At 41.9% G+C, this 18,779-nt stretch overlaps 1 protein-coding gene across 1 annotated transcript in view; it reads left to right on the top strand.

Moving 5' to 3' along the window:
- Nucleotides 1-16,819, top strand: part of KCNK13 (potassium two pore domain channel subfamily K member 13) — a 110,211-nt gene extending 93,392 nt beyond the window's left edge. Inside the window, exon 2 of the mRNA XM_053286118.1 lies at nucleotides 15,111-16,819. Within this exon, the coding sequence (XP_053142093.1) occupies nucleotides 15,111-16,000 (890 nt within the window). The 3' untranslated portion in view covers nucleotides 16,001-16,819. The remainder of the gene's footprint in view (nucleotides 1-15,110) is intronic.
- The last annotated feature ends 1,960 nt before the right edge of the window (nucleotides 16,820-18,779 follow it).

Here is an 18,779-nt window from a genome sequence, read left to right as displayed (position 1 = left end):
TCTTAAGATAATCATTGTCCTCATTCACAGCATAGTGGTTGCATATATCCATCATGCCAAAACATGGTTTGTTTTTGTATCTAAACCTATGGGATGGTTTATACATAACAGGAAACTATGTTTTACACTGTAACTCTCCAGTTACAATCCAGTACCATGTGCACTTCTTCCTCCCTTACCTCTTTGTTTCATACTCGTAAGCATCCTGGTTAAACCATGGCTCTGTGGCCTAACCAAGAACTTCAAGCTGGTTCAGATGTCACACAGAGCCTCAGATAAAACCCGGCTCCACGCCATGTCCCTGGGCTTTGGTAGCGTGCATGCCTCCTCCCATCTACATGCAAGCATCAACTTCCTATTTTGTTTAAAATAAGCAGAGATTGGTCATGACATAAATAATAACCTCCTTGCTTCAGATAACCCGAGACTGGTTGGCTGGGACAACACAACCAGATTCTGCTTATTTTAACCTAAATAGGAAGTAGATGCTTGCACTGGGATGGGAAAGGGGAGCACATACTCCCGAAGCCCAGGGACATCAGGAGAAGCCCGGCTTTCCCAAAGGCTCCATGTGAGTCTGGACCAGCCCTTCAATTTAACTCTAGCTTCCAAACTAGGATGTGAAACCAGAGTTTGAGGTTGGCTTCACATCCTGGTTTAGAAGCCAGAGAAAAAGCACAATTCCCAGCTTCACACAAGCTCTAGAGCTGTGGCTGAAATAAACCAGGATGTACCTTTGGTGGCCCTTTAAAAATATTTTAGCACACCATCGCAAATGTTTCATTTACACCGACATGCCAAATCAGAAGCTGAATCTGTAGCAGAATGATCAGGCAGTGGCTTCGTCCCCTATATTTCCCCTCAACAGTGATAAAAAGTAAATCACAAATGGGAGAAGAAGCTTTAAAAGCAGTCACATAAACTGGCCCCAGCCTCTTTAGAAGGAAAGCTTTGGATTAAGTATATTGATTCCATTACTTTCTTCCTCTTAGTAGATTTTTTTACACTCCTGTTCCCTGTTCCATCAGCCTCGAGTCCCTGTTTAGGCGGCAGTAAAACTGATGGATTGAAGGGATGCTTTTTCATCGCTTAAAAGCATGCAATTGTTTTTTTAAAAATCGCTTGATTTCCACTTGGCTACACATAATTCTGACTTTTTCCACTTTAGGTATCTTCTTGTCTATCAATAACTGACATCTGTCAGAAAAGAATGTATTATTCATTCGCATTTCACTAGCCTCTGTGCATATTGATGAAATCTTTCTGCATTGCTTAGTTACCTGTTTCCTTACTTTTTTGGTTATGGTCAACAGACTCAAGGTGCACTGCACTAAATAGTTGCATTCTTTTTATTTTAAAGTTGCTTCAGTTTTTCATCACATTGGTATTGGTTTCTTCTTGCATTATTTCTCACTTTATCCCGTAGATTATTGATATATATAAATATGACTTCATTCTCTCTTATACAGTGCATAATTAATCTATAACATTCTCTGCCATAGGATCTGGTGATAGCCACCAGCCTGGATGATTTTAAGCAGTGCTTAGATAAATTCACAGATATCAGTGGCTACTAGTCTCAATGGCTATAACTACCTCCAGATTCAGAGGCAGAATACCAGTTGCAGGGAAGCCACAATGGGAAAGGGGGCATTTCTTCATCTCCTCCTTGTGGGCTTCCCAAAGGCATTAGCTGAGCCTCTGTGGGAAACAGGATGCTGGACTAGATAGGGCTTGCACCTGTCAATCAATACATTATTACAGTCACAGACCAGCACACTTGCACCTACCTGATCCAGCAAGACTCTTCTTACTTTCTTATACGGTTTTGCAATTTGGATGCTTAGCTTGTTGGTGTCATCTCATTTTTCATTCTAGTAGTTGTTATCCACATATCAGCTTCCCATCAGCACAACTAACAAATATTTATATACCACTTTTCAACAAAAGTTCACAAGACAGTTTAATAGATAAATAAATAGGTAGATAAAAATGGTTCCCCCCCATCCCCAAACTGCTCAAAATCTAAAAGGAAACATGAGAAAGACACCAGCAACATCATTGGAGGGATGTTGTGCTGGTTAGATAGGGACAGTTGCTCTTCCCCCTGCTAAATATGAGAATCACCGAGGCTATTCACACGATGGGAGAAAATCAGACTAGCGGAGGCTAGCCCGATTTTCTCCCATTGTGAGAACCACTTGGCTCTGCTGTGAGCCCAGTGGTTCTTAAGTGGGTCACCCACTTAAGTAGTCTGGTGCTTAAACCGGGTTTGAGGAGCGAGCGCTCCGCAAATCCGTTTTTTGTAATTGTGAGTTGCCACAGCGTGGCTCCGTACTGTGGCAACTCACAAGTAGACCCCCGACCAGGAGGCTCAAAAGCAGCCTCCCGGCTCGGGGGTCTCTCCAGCATGCCCTGTGCAAATGCACAGGGCATACTGGAGCTTCCAGGGGATACATGGCCCCTAAACTCCCCAACCCCTGCCAGCTCCATAATGGAGCCAGCAGTCGTGTGGGCGGCCGGTCCGGCCACCCAGAGCAGACTGCCTGCTCGTCTGCGGGGAGAGCGGGCTAAGCCCACTCTCCCCACAAACCCTCTCCAGGCAGCTCCCACTGATTGTGGGAACTGCCTCACCATGTTAAAAGCTGTCTGAGATCAGTTAGCAGGGATAATATATAGCAATATTGTTCTATGCATGTAGACTGAGTCTTATTCCCCACAGAATGAGAACTGAGTGCCAAAATTGTTTTGAGCTCTTTGTACAAAAATGAAAATGTAATGAAAATCGCTGTTGTTGGTTTTTGTGGGGTGTTTTTATGGTTTTAATTGATTTTCATTCTTCATTCATTCATTCATTCGATTTCTATACTGCCCTTCCAAAAATGGCTCAGGGCGGTTTACACGGAGAAATAACAAACAAATAGGATAGAACCCTGTCCCCAAAGGACTCACAATCTAAAAAGAAACATAAGATAGACACCAGCAACAGTCACTGGAGGTCCTGTGCTGGGGCTGGATCGGGCCAGTTACTCTCCCTCTGCTAAATAAAGAGAATCACCACGTTAAAAGGTGCCTCTTTGCCAAGTTAGCAGGGGGGTTAATATTTCAATGTGATTTTATGGAATTTTATTTTATTAACTTTTGTAAACCATCTTGGGAGTATATAAGTGTGTGTGTGTGTGTGTGAGAGAGAGAGAGAGAGAGAGAGAAAGAGAGAGAGAGAGTCCCATATTTTTGCGCATAGTCCCCACCCACAGCAAAAAGACAGTTTGAAAGCTGGCACCCAGCTGCTCTCTGCAGGGTTTTTTTGAAAAGCAGGTGCGAGTAGCAGCAGCAGCTGCTGCAGCAGCCTCCAGGGAGGGAGTGTGAGGTGGGGCACTTGGAACTGGTCGGGGGATGTGGAAGCCACATCTCCTTGAAAACAAGCCCCGGAGCAACCGAGGTGGCAGGGAGTGAAATGGAGGGCGCACAGGGGCAATTGGAACTGGCTGGGTAGGGTTGACAACATTCAGTTGCCCAAATACAGGACATGGGAAACACCTAATTCTGGCAACAGTGATATAGGAAGATGCTGAAAGGCATCCTCTCTTACTGCATGGGAGATGGCAAAGGTAAATCCCTCCTGTATTCTACCAAAGACAACCACGGGACTCTTCCGTTCGCCAGTAGTCAACACCGACTCGACAGCACACTTTACTTTTGGTTATCTTAAACTTTTCCTTTTCTGAATCAATTGTGGAGCTTCATGAAAATGTAAGGATTCCGTCCTGGTTATCTATGCTGGTTAACTGGAACAATTTGACCAAGATTGCCCTGAAATTCTGGATTCACACAATCAGCTCTGCTGGGCTCACTAATCTTGATTAACCTTTTCACCAGGATCCTTGTGATTATGTGAACCCAGCCAAAATGAGTTTAGGATTGCAGTCTTAACTGGGTAAGCATGCCTGGCTATGCTATGGTGGCTACATGTGACCATAGAAAAGGTTCCAGTTCCACAAAAAGAAGTGCAAGTTAGCATTAATGGTTCTATATATGTATGAGAAAGAAATACATCTTCATCTTTTTATCATGTTTTAGCCTTTGCCAAGCACAAGAGCTTTGCTGTTTGCCAGGCACTTGTTGAGTTTGGTTTCTCTATTTCCATTTCCAGGTGCTAACAGACAATGCAGATAAAGAGGCCAGGAGTGTTTCATTCAGTATGACCTCTTCAGCTGTGGGTTTTCCCATGCCAAATAATAATATTTTCCGTATGGGAAAGTGGAAATGAGGAGTTTGTTTGGAAAAGAGGACCATAAAGTGGATTTGTCAACACTGACCAAGTTGGTTTCCCATTCAAACACAATGGTTTTACCAAGATGGGAGGCAGTGAAGGTACTGGGGCCAAACACAATTCCTATCTTGTACCACTATCAAATGGATGCTGAGATATTCAATTGCCCAGAAAAAGTAATTGAAGAGATTGACCTGCAGAGTAGAATAGAGTGTAAGGAAAAAACTTGTGCCCTATTCCTTTTTCGTGAATGATTGAAGCATTTGAATACAGAATACAGAATTCTAACATTAATCAAGAGAATATATTGCGCTCATAACAGAGGACTCAAATATACTTTGCTTAGCATATTACACACTCCTATGAATATATTTGGGATGTGATACAGGAATCTTTGGCAGAGAGATAGCAGACAGGCATTCAAAGCAAACTTTCTTAATGTGGCCTTTTAAAGGTAATGTTGTTATGTTAAAATATATTTTCTTTTCATAAAGATTATCTAATATGTTGCTGGTTTTAGCAAAGGGAAAGAGGGAGTGGTTTAAACAAAGAACTACTTTTTGAATAGGTATCTGGAAAAATAAACAGATTCTGTCACTCTCCTCTCAAACTCTACAGATGTACAAAGCCATAAAATATGACAAAAACTCTCTTGTTAACATTGCTGTTGCTTCTCTACAAAGATCAAGGGCCCCAGTTTTGAGGGAATCAATGTTATATAAGACTTCTATGCCATGAGTCACATTTTCCAGAGAAAATGATATTGGTTGACATTCAGACTATCACTGCAGGAGCTAGATAAGATTTCATGTAGGCAATCGGGCAAGGGTAATTTTTGCCTATTCCTCCTTCCCTCTGCAGCCTCCTGAAAATAAGTCCCTGAGAACTGTGAGACCTTTAGGGACATATTTTCAGGAGGCAGAGGAATGCAGAAGGAAAGCAGAATAAACCATCCCTCCTCCATTATGCAGGTGAAACATTATTTGGTGCTTCCAGTGTTGGTTTGGATGCCAACCTGGTCAGAAAACAAGAATGGTGGATGCTGCGCAATTTGAAGAGAGCTGAGGTAACATGTTACTAGCTTGGTTGGATTTAAAAGACAAATTCATGGAGGACAGGTCTATCAATGGTTATTAGTCTGAATCCTCTAAATACCACTTGCAGGGAAACAACAGCAGGGGAGAGGGCATGGGGTCATCCCATGAAACTGAAGGTCAAGAAATATAGGGCCAACAAAAGGAAGTACTTTTTCACACAACACATAATTAAGCTATGGGATTATCTGTCATGGGATGTAATGATGACCACTAGCTTGGATTGCTTTGAAAGGGATATAGACAAATTTATGGAGGTCTATGAATAGCTACTAGTCTGGTGGCTATAGGCCATCTCCAGCCTCAGAGGCAAGATGCCTCTGAATACCTGTTATAGGCGAGCAACAGCAAAAGAGAGGGCATGGTGTTCTCATAGGAACATAAGAAGCTGCCTTACACCAAGTCAGACCATTGGTCCATCTAGCTCAGTATTGTCTACCCAGACTGGCAGCGGCTTCTCCAAGACTGCAGGCAGGAGTCTCTCTCCATCCTATCTTGGAGATGCCAGGGAGGGAACTTGGAACCTTCTGCATGCAAGCATGATGCAGGTGCTATTCTCAGAGTGGTGCCATCCCCTGCAGGGAATATCTTACAGTGCTCACACATGTCTCCCATTCAAATGCAAACCAAGCTGGACCCTGCATAGCAAAGGGGACAATTCATGCTTGGTAGCACAAGACCAGCTCTCCTCCCTCACCTCTTGCCTTTGAGCTTCTCAGAGGCATCTGGTGGGCTACTATGTGAAACAGGATGCTGGACTACATAGGCCTTGGGCCTGATCCAGCTGGGCTGTTCTTACGTTCTTTTATCAGTGACCCCAACAAGAACAGCCGAGACCCTTTCATAAATAAGACAGACACAGATGAACAATAGCCCCTACACGCAATCACATCAGGCCTGCAGTGAGAACATGTCTGCCCCAACATCACTAAAAGACCTGCCAATGTGATCTCTAATCATGATTCTGATCACATGTAGGGGCCATTGCTCATCTGAACAGACCCACTGACGCATCTAAAAAGCAGTTAAGTACATTATTAGCTTTATGTAGCTTTATAGGACAATCAGCAACCAAATACTTTGACTCAAGTGGAAACTAGGCTTTCAGTCCTGAACTTACTCACTGGAAACCAATATTATTGAAACCAATGAGTAGCTATTACTTGGATCAGTCTGAAAAAGAATACTATGGCACTTCTTATTTATGTTTACATGCTGCATTTTAGGTCCCCAAAAGGCTGTCTGAGGCTGGCAATAAACATTCTACTTCTAAGTGCAATGTCAGCTATCAAAACCAACAATAAACATATACCATTCTAAAATCCCATTAATAAATTCAAATAAATTCAAACTCACTCATTCCAATCAATCTGAACAAAGCAAGCACAGCAGCCAGCCTAAGCAATACATATGGGTAAACCTATTTGTCACAAAGTACCTCAAGAAATACAAATATTTTCATCTGCCTGAAAAATGTCTGAAGAGTTCTAGCCCAGCATGTTTTCCTAGGAAGAGAGTTCTACAACAATAACCAAAAGAAGTTCTAGTAAGAACTAATCTGCCTACTTTCCTTTCACTATGCCTACAACTGAACTAAATTTGGTTCAAATCAGTTAGGCATCCACAAGTTAGACCTCTTGAGCCTCAAACGTCCATGTATCTGCCATCTTGGATTGGGGTGGATGACATCATTACAACCTAAACCATTGAGATTCCCTATGTGTCACTCACTACAACTGTACCAAATTTGGTTCAAATTGGTTAGACAGTCCACACGTATGCCCATTTGCACCTCAAACATTTACATATGTGCCACCTTAAATAGGGCTGGATGGCATCATGTGCCACTGAGGTGTCCTTTGTGCCCCTACAGCTGTGGAAAATTTGGTTCAAATGAGTTAGGTGGTTCACAATGATGCCCACATGCACCTCAAAAGTTTATGCATCCACCATTTGGATCAGGGTGGATGATATCATCAGAAACTGTTTATTATATTATATTATTTTTCTTGTTTACACAGTCAGACAGGTGTTATTGACTGGTTTGTTTTATTCAGACATCGAGTCCTTCCTAAGGACCTGGGATGCCAGAATTTTATTGTCAATGTTGTTGCTGTTGTTATAGATATCGTCGCAGAATATAGGCTGTTCCCAGTAAAGCTGCTTTTTGTAATTGGCTGATGGTGATTTCTGTGGTCCCTATGGTGTTGAGGTGCTCTTCAAGGTCTTTTGGAACTGCACCCAGGGCGCCAATGACCACTGGGGTTATTTTGGTCTTTTTCTGCCACAGCCTTTCAATTTCAATTTGTAGATCTTTGTATTTGGTGATTTTTTTCTATTTCTTTTTCTTCTGTTCTGCTATCCCCTGGTATTGCTATGTCGATTATTTTGACTTGTTTTTCTTTCTTCTCGACTACAGTTATATCTGGTGTATTGTGTGGCAGATGTTTGTCTGTTTGTAGTCGGAAGTCCCATAATATTTTTACATCTTCATTTTCTTCAACTTTTTCAATTTGATGGTCCCACCAATGTTTGCCTACAGGTAGCTTGTATTTTTTGCAGATGTTCCAGTGTACCATCCCTGCTACCTTGTCATGCCTTTGTTTGTAGTCAGTCTGTGCAATCTTTTTACAACAGCTGATTAGGTGGTCCACGGTTTCATCTGCTGCTTTACAAAGGCGGCACTTGCTGTTTGTGGTGGATTTTTCGACTTTTGCTCTTATTGCATTTGTTCTTAGTGCCTGTTCTTGTGCAGCCAGTAGTAAACCCTCTGTTTCTTTCTTCAAGTTGCCATTCTTAAGCCATTGCCAGGTCTTGGTGATGTCTGATTTTCCACTTATATTGTGCAAATATTGACCATGCAGGGGCTTATTTCTCCATTTTTCTGCTCGGTTCTTGACTTGTTCTTTCTTGTAGGCCTGCTTTCTTTCATTGGTGTTGAATAGTTTCTCATTCTTGACCATTTTAAGTGCATCTTCTTCACTGTCCTTGATATATTCTTCAAGGCCTCTTTTCTCCTCCTCTACTGTTTGATGGACTTGCAGCATTCCTCTTCCACCTGAGCTGCGAGAGAGGTATAGCCTATTTACATCACTGAGGGGGTGCAGAGCATGACTGATGGTCATTATTTTCCTGGTCTTACGATCTAGCGTCTCTAGCTCTGCCAGGGACCAATCTATTATTCCTGCAGTGTATCTGATAACAGGTATAGCCCAGGTATTTATGGCTTGTATGGTGTTCCCGCCATTGAGTTTGGACTTGAGGATTTTTCTAACTCTCCTGATGTATTCACTTCCCATTTTTCTTATAGCTTCAGTGTGTGCGATGTTATCATCCTGGAGAATGCCCAAGTATTTGTAAGTTTCTTTCTCTTCCAAGTTCTTGATCTTGCTTCTATTGGGCAGTTCTATTCCTTCTGTTTTTGTTATTTTCCCTCTGTTCATTATTAATGCAGCACACTTGTCTAGTCCAAACTCCATTGCTATATTGCTGCTGAATATACAGACAGTGTTTAGCAGTTATTCGATTTCTGACTGGGACTTTCCATACAACTTCAGATCGTCTATGTACAGTAGATGGTTGATTTGACTTGATGTTTTAGATGTTTGGTATCCGAGGCCTGTTTTGTTTAGTATTTGTGAAAGTGGGGTCATGGCGATTACAAACAACAGAGGGGATAGTGAGTCCCCTTGGAAAATGCCTCTTCTAATGCTAACTTGTCCAAGTGTCTCATCATTGATTGTTAACTGTGTACTCCACATGCTCATTGCTTTTTTAATAAATATCTGAATGTTTTTGCTGACACCAGTTGTTTCTAAACATTTTAGTATCCACATGTGAGGCAATGAATCGAAGGCTTTCTTGTAGTCAATCCATGCAACACTTAAATTGGTTTTTCTTCTCTTGCCATTTTCTAAAATCATTTTGTCAATCAGCAGCTGGTCTTTTGTGCCTCTGGTGTTCGGGCAATTTCCTTTCTGTTCAACTGGAAGCTGTTTGTTAGTTAATAAGTGTTGCATCACTTCATCTGCTATTATTCCAGTTAATAATTCGAACATGGTTGGCAGACAGTTTATCAGTCTATAATTACTTGGAACTGCACCTTTTGCTGGGTCTTTCATGATGAGATGAGTTTTCCCAGTTGTTAGCCATTGTTCAATATCACTGCCTTTCATAATGTGATTGAACTGTTTTGATAGTTGTTTATGAAGGCTTGTTAGGTGTTTAAGCCAAAAGCCATGCAGTTCATCGTCGCCTGGCGCAGTCCAATTTTTAATTTTCTTTGCTCTTTCACTTATTAATTCTGGTGTTATTATTAGATCTTGCATTTGTTGGTTACATTTTTTGACCTCTTTCATCTAGCCTGCCTTTTTATTATAATCTATTGGATTGTCCCATAATTTCCCCCAGAATTGCACTGTTTCTTCTTTATTTGGTGTTTCTAGGTTTCTTGCAGTTTCTCCTTCTATGCTTTGGTAGAAACGTCTCTGATTCGACTGGAATTGGAGATTCTGCCTGTGTTGTGTAGTTCTGGCTTCATATCTGCTAATCTTCTTTGACACTGCTGTTATTTGCTGCTTTATTATTTCCAGGACTTCTCTAATTTTCCTTGAATCTAGGTGGTATTTTTGGATCAGATACTGTTTGGTGTTTTCATTCTTCAGCTTCTTGTCTTTCATATCTTTCAATTTACTAGCATCTGATCTAAGCCTGGAGATTTTATTTTCTAATCTAATCTTCCATTTCGGTGATGTACTGTTTTCTTTTTTTACAGGTCCACTGATCTTATATCCGAGCTCTTGTGTTGTTATTGTTGCTGCACTGTACATTAGTTGGTTTGTTTCTTGCAAATTATTGGTTGTTATTTCTGCAAGTGCAGCATTGACATCTTTTAATACCTGAGCAAGTTGTTTTTTGGCAACTGTTTTTAGAGCTGGAAGTCGAACCCTGGTGGTTGTTTGGTTCATGTGCTCAGTTATTTTTTGCTTTAGTTCTTGTTGCTTTTCTGTTAAACGGCATTTGGGTTTTTGAGGTAAAGGCAAAGGGGAGGTTGCCTGGTTTTGATTTTGAAACAGTTCAGCAACAGTGGCATCCTCTATTTCCAACACCTCCTCCACCTGCGCCTGAGCAACTGCTTCAGTTGGTGGTAATTCTTCTTCCATGTCTTGAGCCTGTGTTGCTCTTTGCAGTTCTTCCAGCTCAACTCCTGTGAATACTTTATTTCTTATTATGTATGGTCTGCTAGCCTTTGTTCTGTTATTTCTGTATCTGGATGCTTCTCTTTCCAAATCTGGTACATTATTTTTAAATAACCTCTTCTAGTTGGACTAGACTTGTAAAAGCAGGTCATTATTTCCTTGTTGGCATTTTTCGTATATTTTTTTCGGTTAAGCGACATTTCTTCCAGTAACTTTGCTGTCTTCAGCCCTGGTTGCTCAACTGAAGATCCTGAGTCCTGTTGCCCACTTGCCACCAGATGTCCAGGGACTCCAGCACCTGGCGCGGTCCTTGTTGACCCGGGCGACGACTGATCCAGTATAGATTTATTAAAGTTACGTCTCACCATATTGTTGATGGGAGAGGCACTCTTTGTCTGGCTCCTCTGGTGAGACCTGTCCAGTATGGTTGGACCTCTTGCATAGCTCTCACCTTCCTCAGAGCACGCAAGCCCCACAACCACGCCAATTTAGTGCCTCACTGGGCACATTATTATTATTATTATTATTATTACATTTATATCCCGCTCTTCCTCCAAGGAGCCCAGAGTGGTGTACTACATACTTGAGTTTCTCTTTCACAACAACCCTGTGAAGTAGGTTAGGCTGAGGGAGAAGTGACTGGCCCAGAGTCACCCAGCTAGTTTTATGGGTGAATGGGGATTTGAATTCGGGTCGTTCCTAGTCCAGCACTCTAACCACTATACCATAGTCCCTACAGCTGTAGCAAATGTGATTCAAATTGGTTAGGCAGTTCACAAGTTAGCCCACTTGTGCCTCAAAAGTTTATGCGACTGCCATCTTGAATCGAGGTGGATGATGGCAGTGTGAATTGGGCTAGATGACATTATCAGAAACTACACTATTGAGACGTCTGTGCATGTCACTCATTACAACTGTACCTAATTTGGTTCAAATTGGTTAGTCCACAAATTAGCCCATTTGCACTTCATATGTTCATGCATCCACCATCATGGATCGGGGTGGATGACATAATCACAAACTATTCCATTGAGGTGTCCCTGTGTGTCACTCACTATAACTGCACCTAACTTGTTTCAAATCGGTTAGACAGTCTACAAGTTAGTCCACTTGCGCCTCAAACATTCATGCATCCGCCATCTTGGGTTGAGGTGGATGACATCATTACAAACTACACCATTAAGGTGTCCCTATGTGTCACTCACTGCAACTGTACCAAATTTGGTTCAAGTTGGTTAGACAGTCCACAAGTTAGCCCACTTGCACCTCAAGTGTCCCACATCTTGAATCAAGGTGTATGACATTATCATACACTATGCCTTTGGGGTATCCCTATATGTCCCTACAGCTGTAGAAAAATTGGTTGAAATCTCTGAGGCAGTTCACAAGTTAGCCCACTTGCGCCTTAAATGTTTACAAGTCTGTATCTTGACATCATCACAAACTATGCCATTGGAGCATCCCTATGTGTCCCTACAACTGTAGGAAATTTTGTTCAAATCACTTAGGTGATTCACAAGTTAGCCCACTTGTGCCTTAAATGTTTATGCGTCTGTCATCTTGAATTGGGATGAATGACATCATCACAAACTACACTGTTGAGGTGTCGCTGTGTGTCACTCACTACAGTTGTACCAAATTTGGTCCAAATTGGTTAGACAGTTCACAAGTTAGCCCACATGTGCCTCAAAAGTTTATGGTTCTGCCATCTTGAATCAGAGTGGATTACATCATCACAAATGACACCATTGAGGTGTCCCTGTGTGTCACTCACTACAATTGCACCTAATTTGTTTCAAATTGTTAAGACAGTCTACAAGTTAGTCCACTTGCGCCTCAAATGTTCATGTGTCCGCCATCTTGGATTATTGTGGACGACTTCATCACAGACTATGCCATTGGGGCATAGTGTCCTATGTGTCCATAGTGTCCTTTGTTTCCCTACAGCTGTAACAAATTTGGTTCAAATTGGTTAGGTGGTTCCCAAGTTAGCCCAATTGCACCTCAAATGTTTACGTCTGCCATCTTGAATCGGGGTAGATGACATCATCATAAACTATGCTGTTGAGCAGAGGCGTATCTAGGGAAAATAGCGCCTAGGACAAGCATTGAAATTGCGCCCCCTGTCCAAACATCTGACACCCATCTTTCAGATAACTTTACCATAATATCAGCAGAAAAATACAAGTCTGAAGGTCACATACAAGTCACATATCTGAATATGTGTACAGTGACATATTATATTATTATTTTTTTAAAAAAAAATCACCTGTAGCCCCTTCTGGGGGCTTCCTAAAGTCTGGGGGGGGGGTCTGCAAAGGTTCCCCCTCCCCCCTGCTGGCCTCTAGGGCCTCACATGGACCATTTAAGCATGTGCGGTGGCCATTTTTAAAAATAATTTTTTTTAAAAGACTGCTGAAAACAAAATGGCCACCACACATGCTCAAATGGCCTCTGTGAAGCCTGGTATGGCCTAGGGCCTCACAGAGGCCATTTGAGCATGTGCGGCAGCCATTTTGTTTTTGGCAGCCTTTAATTTTTTTTTTAATTTTAAGAAATGGCGCCCCCCTTCAAGTGGCGCTTGGAGCATGTGCCCTGCCTGCCCCACCCTAGATACGCCCCTACCATTGAGGTGTCACTGTGCGTCCCTACAAATGTATACAATTTGGTTCATATTGGTATAGGCATCACAAAGTTGATAGGGAGGGATGGGCACACAGACATACACACAGAGAATGCCAGGTAGTCTCATAAGCCTACTGGAAAGTAGGCTAAAAACCCATGTTCTTTATGGTCATCAGTCTTGCTTCTGGAAATAAAAGGAGCTGCAGCAAGGCATACTTGAGTAATCAGAAAGGTTCATTTAGGAGAAGGTGGTCCTTGTGATATCCAGGATGTCCAAACTACATATTTCTAAATTTCATTTTTATCCCACCCTCCCTCCAAAGAGCTCAAAGCGATGTGCATGTTTTCTTTCCCCACTTCTCATTTTCTTCTCACAATTACTCTGTGAGGTAGGTTGAATTGAGGGAGAGTGACTGGCCCAAAGTTACCTAGTAAACTTCATGGTTGAGAGGGGCATTCAACCTGTGTCTTCTCAGTCCTAGTCCAATATTCTCTTCACTACAGCACACACAGCAGTTTATGGAATGCAGAAATTTAAAGGGCCTTTAAAAGGTTAAAACCGAAACCTCTTACTTGGAACTGCAAGATAGCTGGCAATTGTTTTTTTCCTACAAACGCTCATAATTTCAGCTCTTCAGGACGATTTTACTTCTCCGCTGCAATAGACAATCTGATGGAAATGAGTTTAAATCAAACTGTCTCTGTTAGGCTGTTTTGACAGTTACTTTATTTCATTCTTATAATCTTCCCTCTCTTATTGAGGACATTCATACAATGCTTACATTGTAATGTGCCCGCTGTTGTCAATATTCTTTTTTAATACTATGAGAGCTGATATAGTGTAGTGGCAAAGAGTATGAGCTGTGAATCAGGCAGGGCCTAGTTTACATCTCACCTCAGCCCTGAACTTAAAAGATGGCCTCAGGCAAGCCCCTGAGATCTTTTTGCATTTCTCTGTTGTTCTTCATCAACCCCAGGGTGATGTTCAACATTTAAAAATAACACATAATAAAATCATTATAAAATAAAACAGTGGAGAATTAAAAGACAGCAGCCACAGAACAGAACCATGACAGTATAGAACCAGACCCTCACATTGTTTGACCAAAATCCCAAATAATTAGACTGCTTCTGGAAAGCCAAGCAGGAGAGCACAGTAGGGATCTCCTCTGAGAGGGAATTCCACAGCCTGGGGACAATTACAAGAGAAAGCCTTATCCTGCATCCATGACAACCAAACTCTGTAGGTGTCCACTTGCAGAACAGGGCCCTCTTGGCAGATATTGTCAAGCAGGTAGAATTACTAGGGAAGACAGTCCTTCAAGTAACCTGGGGCCTAAACCATTTAGGGCTTTGAAGGCCATAACGAACACTTTTGAGTTGAGATAATAATCCTGACTCTACCCGACCTATTGTTGAAAGGATTACAACAAGAGGCCCCTTCACACATTATGTTCAACACTCATACAACGTGTACAGTGTACACAGGTACAGATCTGTACACAGGTACAGTCATTCACATGTTATACTGACTGCAGGTAAAGAAGTACATTTCCTATCTGTACCATGCATTTGAAGGACCTGTATCCAGGGTCACTTTTAAACTAAACCCAGTTACAGTCATTCACACAAACACATGTACTAGTGTACAAATAGCTGTACACATACATCATAATGTCTGAATCAGGGTAAGATGTTTGTGAAGCACTGAATATAGTTGTGAAGCACTATATCATGTATTATTGATTTCTATATAATAGATGCTGAAGATTATACACACACACCCAGTTTTCCAACCTTTCTGTCTGACTGAAATCTTTTGCCACTTGTTCCTCTTCATCAAGTTTAGACGTCTTTGCGATGTGACTTGTTTAGAAGTCTTTGTGATGTAACATGGCTCTTCCCTATTTTGTCTTCCAGGATTTGGCATGACCACGCCCGCCACCATTACAGGCAAACTTTTTCTAATATTTTATGGCCTTATAGGTTGTGCAGGGACCATCTTGTTCTTCAACTTGTTCCTGGAGCGCTTGATCACGATCATAGCATATGTCATGAAGTCCTGCCATGAGAGACAACTAAGGAGAAAGGGGGCCCTTCCACAAGACATCCGACAAGCCTCGGGAAATGCTGAAGTGGACAGCTTAGCAGGATGGAAGCCATCTGTGTATTACGTCATGCTTATCTTGTGCCTAGCATCACTCATCATTTCCTGTTGTGCCTCCGCTATGTACACTCCAATAGAAGGGTGGAGTTATTTCGATTCACTTTATTTTTGCTTTGTGGCCTTCAGCACTATTGGTTTTGGGGACCTGGTCAGCAGCCAGAATGCCCAGTATGAGAACCATGGCCTTTACCGATTTGGCAATTTTATCTTCATACTCATGGGGGTATGTTGTATCTATTCCTTATTTAATGTGATCTCTATTGTAATCAAACAGTCCATAAACTGGATATTAAAGAAACTGGAATGCACATGTCAGAAATGCCAAAGGAAACTCTTCCGGTCACGGAGGAATGTCGTCGTGCCGGGGGTTGCCCGGAGCCAACGCAACATATCCATCGAGTCAGATGGCGTCATTGAGAGCGACACAGATGGGCGCAGAATGTCCGGTGAAATGATTTCCATGAAAGATCTCTTAGCCTCTAACAAGGTGTCATTGGCCATCATGCAGAAACAATTGTCTGACAGTGCCAATGGCTTTCCAAGACAAATGAGCATTGTTTCTAGACAAAATGGCTTCGCTGGTGGTGTGGGAGCTTTGGGGATTATGAATAACAGGCTGGCAGAGACAAGTACAGAGAGGTAAACAGCAACACTGTGTGTACATCAGCAAGTAAAGGATAAGTAGGAAGCAAATGTCTATAGGGCCAGAACTAACTGAACCAAACTCCTTTTGAAGGACATATCCCTAGCACTTTACTGCCAGTTAATACTTGCTGTATTTTGCACTACACCACCTGTCTTCACTGGTCCTACACGCCTCTGAGAAAGAAGATTCCCATGGCATCATGTTGTGTAACCGCACTTTCAAGCTTTTGCAACATATATTTAAGTTCAAATCCAAGTTAGGAGCAGAGAATAGAGTGGAGAAAAACCAAGAAGAAGCTGTTGTCACTACACTGACTGCCCACTCCTATCAGCTGCTGCAACTTATCCACTTCAGCATAAAAGGTACAAGTGCTGGCATGGTGGAGGAATTTGCCTCTTTGTGCCAGTGCTGGGCCTCCCTGAGCATTCTGCAGCTCTGACATGGCTGCTGCTATTGGCTACATACCCAACTCCCTTAGCCATCATCTTTTCAGCCTATGAACCCTGAAATATTGGTATAGGAGTAAGGGGTTTTGTAAGGCAAGCTAGATGCCTCTGCCCAGCAACCAAGTCCACTTTGGCACATTAGAGAGTGCAGGGCAACCACTGTTTGCTGTGCATCAACAATCAGACATAGGACCTGTTTTATTAAATATTTCTATTAATAAAAAGAAGACAGGGAGTGTGTTGCTGGAAACTGAATATGACATTGAGTTTAGAAGGCATCACAGTTAGAAATTTTAATTGGATGACCTCATGAACTGAAGTAATAGAAATGAAGTGGAATGGAATGGAATTCAGCATTGCAGAATGTAAAGTCATGTATTTGTACAAATAATAAAAGATTTTTATTACCTCTTGGGAAATCATTAGCTGAAAACAAGCCCTGGAGAAAGATATCTCAGGTATTGGTTAATTGCAATAAATTGTAAGCCACATAGGAACATAGGAAACTGCCATATATTGAGTCAGACCATTGGTCTATCTAGCTCAGTATTGTCTTCACAGACTGGCAGCAGCTTCTCCAAGGTTGCAGGCAGGAATCTCTCTCAGCCCTATCTTGGAGATGCCAGGGAGGGAACTTGAAACCTTCTGCTCTTCCCAGAGTGGCTTCATCCCCTGAGGGGAATATCTTGCAGTGCTCACACATCAAGTCTCCCATTCATATGCAACCAGGGCAGACCCTGCTTAGCTATGGGGACAAGTCATGCTTGCTACCACAAGACCAGCTCTCCTCTCCATTGTCATGCAGCTGCAACAAAAGCAAATATAGTCCTTGGGGATATTAGATAAGATATTTCTAGGACAAATAGTGCAATTCTGGTAACTTTGTATAAGACCTTTGTATAAGACCTTGTATAAGTTTTCATCCCCTTACTTAAAAAGAATGCATACAGACTGCAACAGGCAAAAAGAAGAGCAACTAGAGAAAAACCAGTTCGGACATTGTCCAAAGCGGTCCGGCACCAAACCAGTGCACAAACCTTGGTTTGTGTACATCTCTAACTCCTGATAACAGGAACAGAACTCCTTAGGTTAAAGAAAGTTATTGATATAAGTACTAATACTTACAAAGTAGACATCAATGCAGTGAGGTTGCAAATCATGTGTTTTAGTTATTAGGTGTATATTGTTCTGCGATCACCTGCCTGGATCAGGTTGTGGGATGCTGCCACAGAGCCTCAGTGCTGTTGAGGCATTGCTTTCCCCAAATTAATTAACCCAGAATTCGGAGAGGTTCCACACAGTATCTCATACAGTGCAATGTTATCCAGCAAGGCCCTTCCTCGTGGCCAATGTCACTGTAGAATGTTTATTTACAATAAATGTTTATTTATAAGAAGTTCCATTCAGCAAAGGTCCTGTCCAATGCTAATTAAAAGTTTCCTGTTCACAGGTCCTATAGATTTTATTGTTCTTGTTGATCACAGCTGGAGGATTAGTGATAAATTATCTTGCTTGGCACAGTATCAGTTTCTGTTAGTGCATGAATTGCTTTAATTATTGATTTCCTTGCATTGTTATTGGTTTCCTTGCATTTGTTTCCATCCTTTACAAAACAAAAAAACAAAATGGCACTATTACACTATTAAAAATGAAAAAAAAAATAGCAAGGAGACCGGTAATTAAAGCTTCTCCCCACAGGAACAGATATTAACACTGGGAATATTAAGTGTGGTTGTTCAAAAGGGCAATTAGCAAGCTATTCATTACTAATCCTCAGCGAGGTTGGACAGGGACAGGACCTGTAAGCTAAAACTTTCCATTAAAGACAAGAGAGCCATAAAACACCTCAATAGCATTTTGCCTGCCCACACTGGCAGGCTGCTGCTGATTTATATCCCACTTTTTGGCCAGGAGGTCCTCAAGGTGGCTCACAACATTTTAAAATACAAGATTGCAAAATTAATTATTATAAAATCTGGGTTTTTAAAATTGTGTTTATTGTTGGTGGGGAGGGTAAGTCACAAATCAGGTCTGAAGAAACAGGTGAATAATTCGGGGCGGGGGTGGGTGGTGGAATGCACTACACCCAGCTGACAAAGATGTCAGCTTGATTCTCTCTAAAGAACAAGTGAATGAGGGATATAACTACTTCAGGGAAACTGAAAGCAATCCATTACAGGAATTGCTTCTGATTCCCTGTTTTAGTACTTCAGTTGTGACTTCCTGGGGTCAGGAAGGGCTCTTCCTACATAGGCACTTGGGGCTTTACTCTTTGTCCTGTGGAGTGCCAAGAACTGCCAAACTACGGTGAAGAAAGTGGGCAGTGTAAG

This window comes from Hemicordylus capensis, chromosome 1 (assembly GCF_027244095.1).
Source record: "Hemicordylus capensis ecotype Gifberg chromosome 1, rHemCap1.1.pri, whole genome shotgun sequence".
Classification (NCBI taxonomy): Eukaryota; Metazoa; Chordata; class Lepidosauria; order Squamata; family Cordylidae; genus Hemicordylus; species Hemicordylus capensis.
This window is presented reverse-complemented; position numbering and strand designations above follow the sequence as displayed.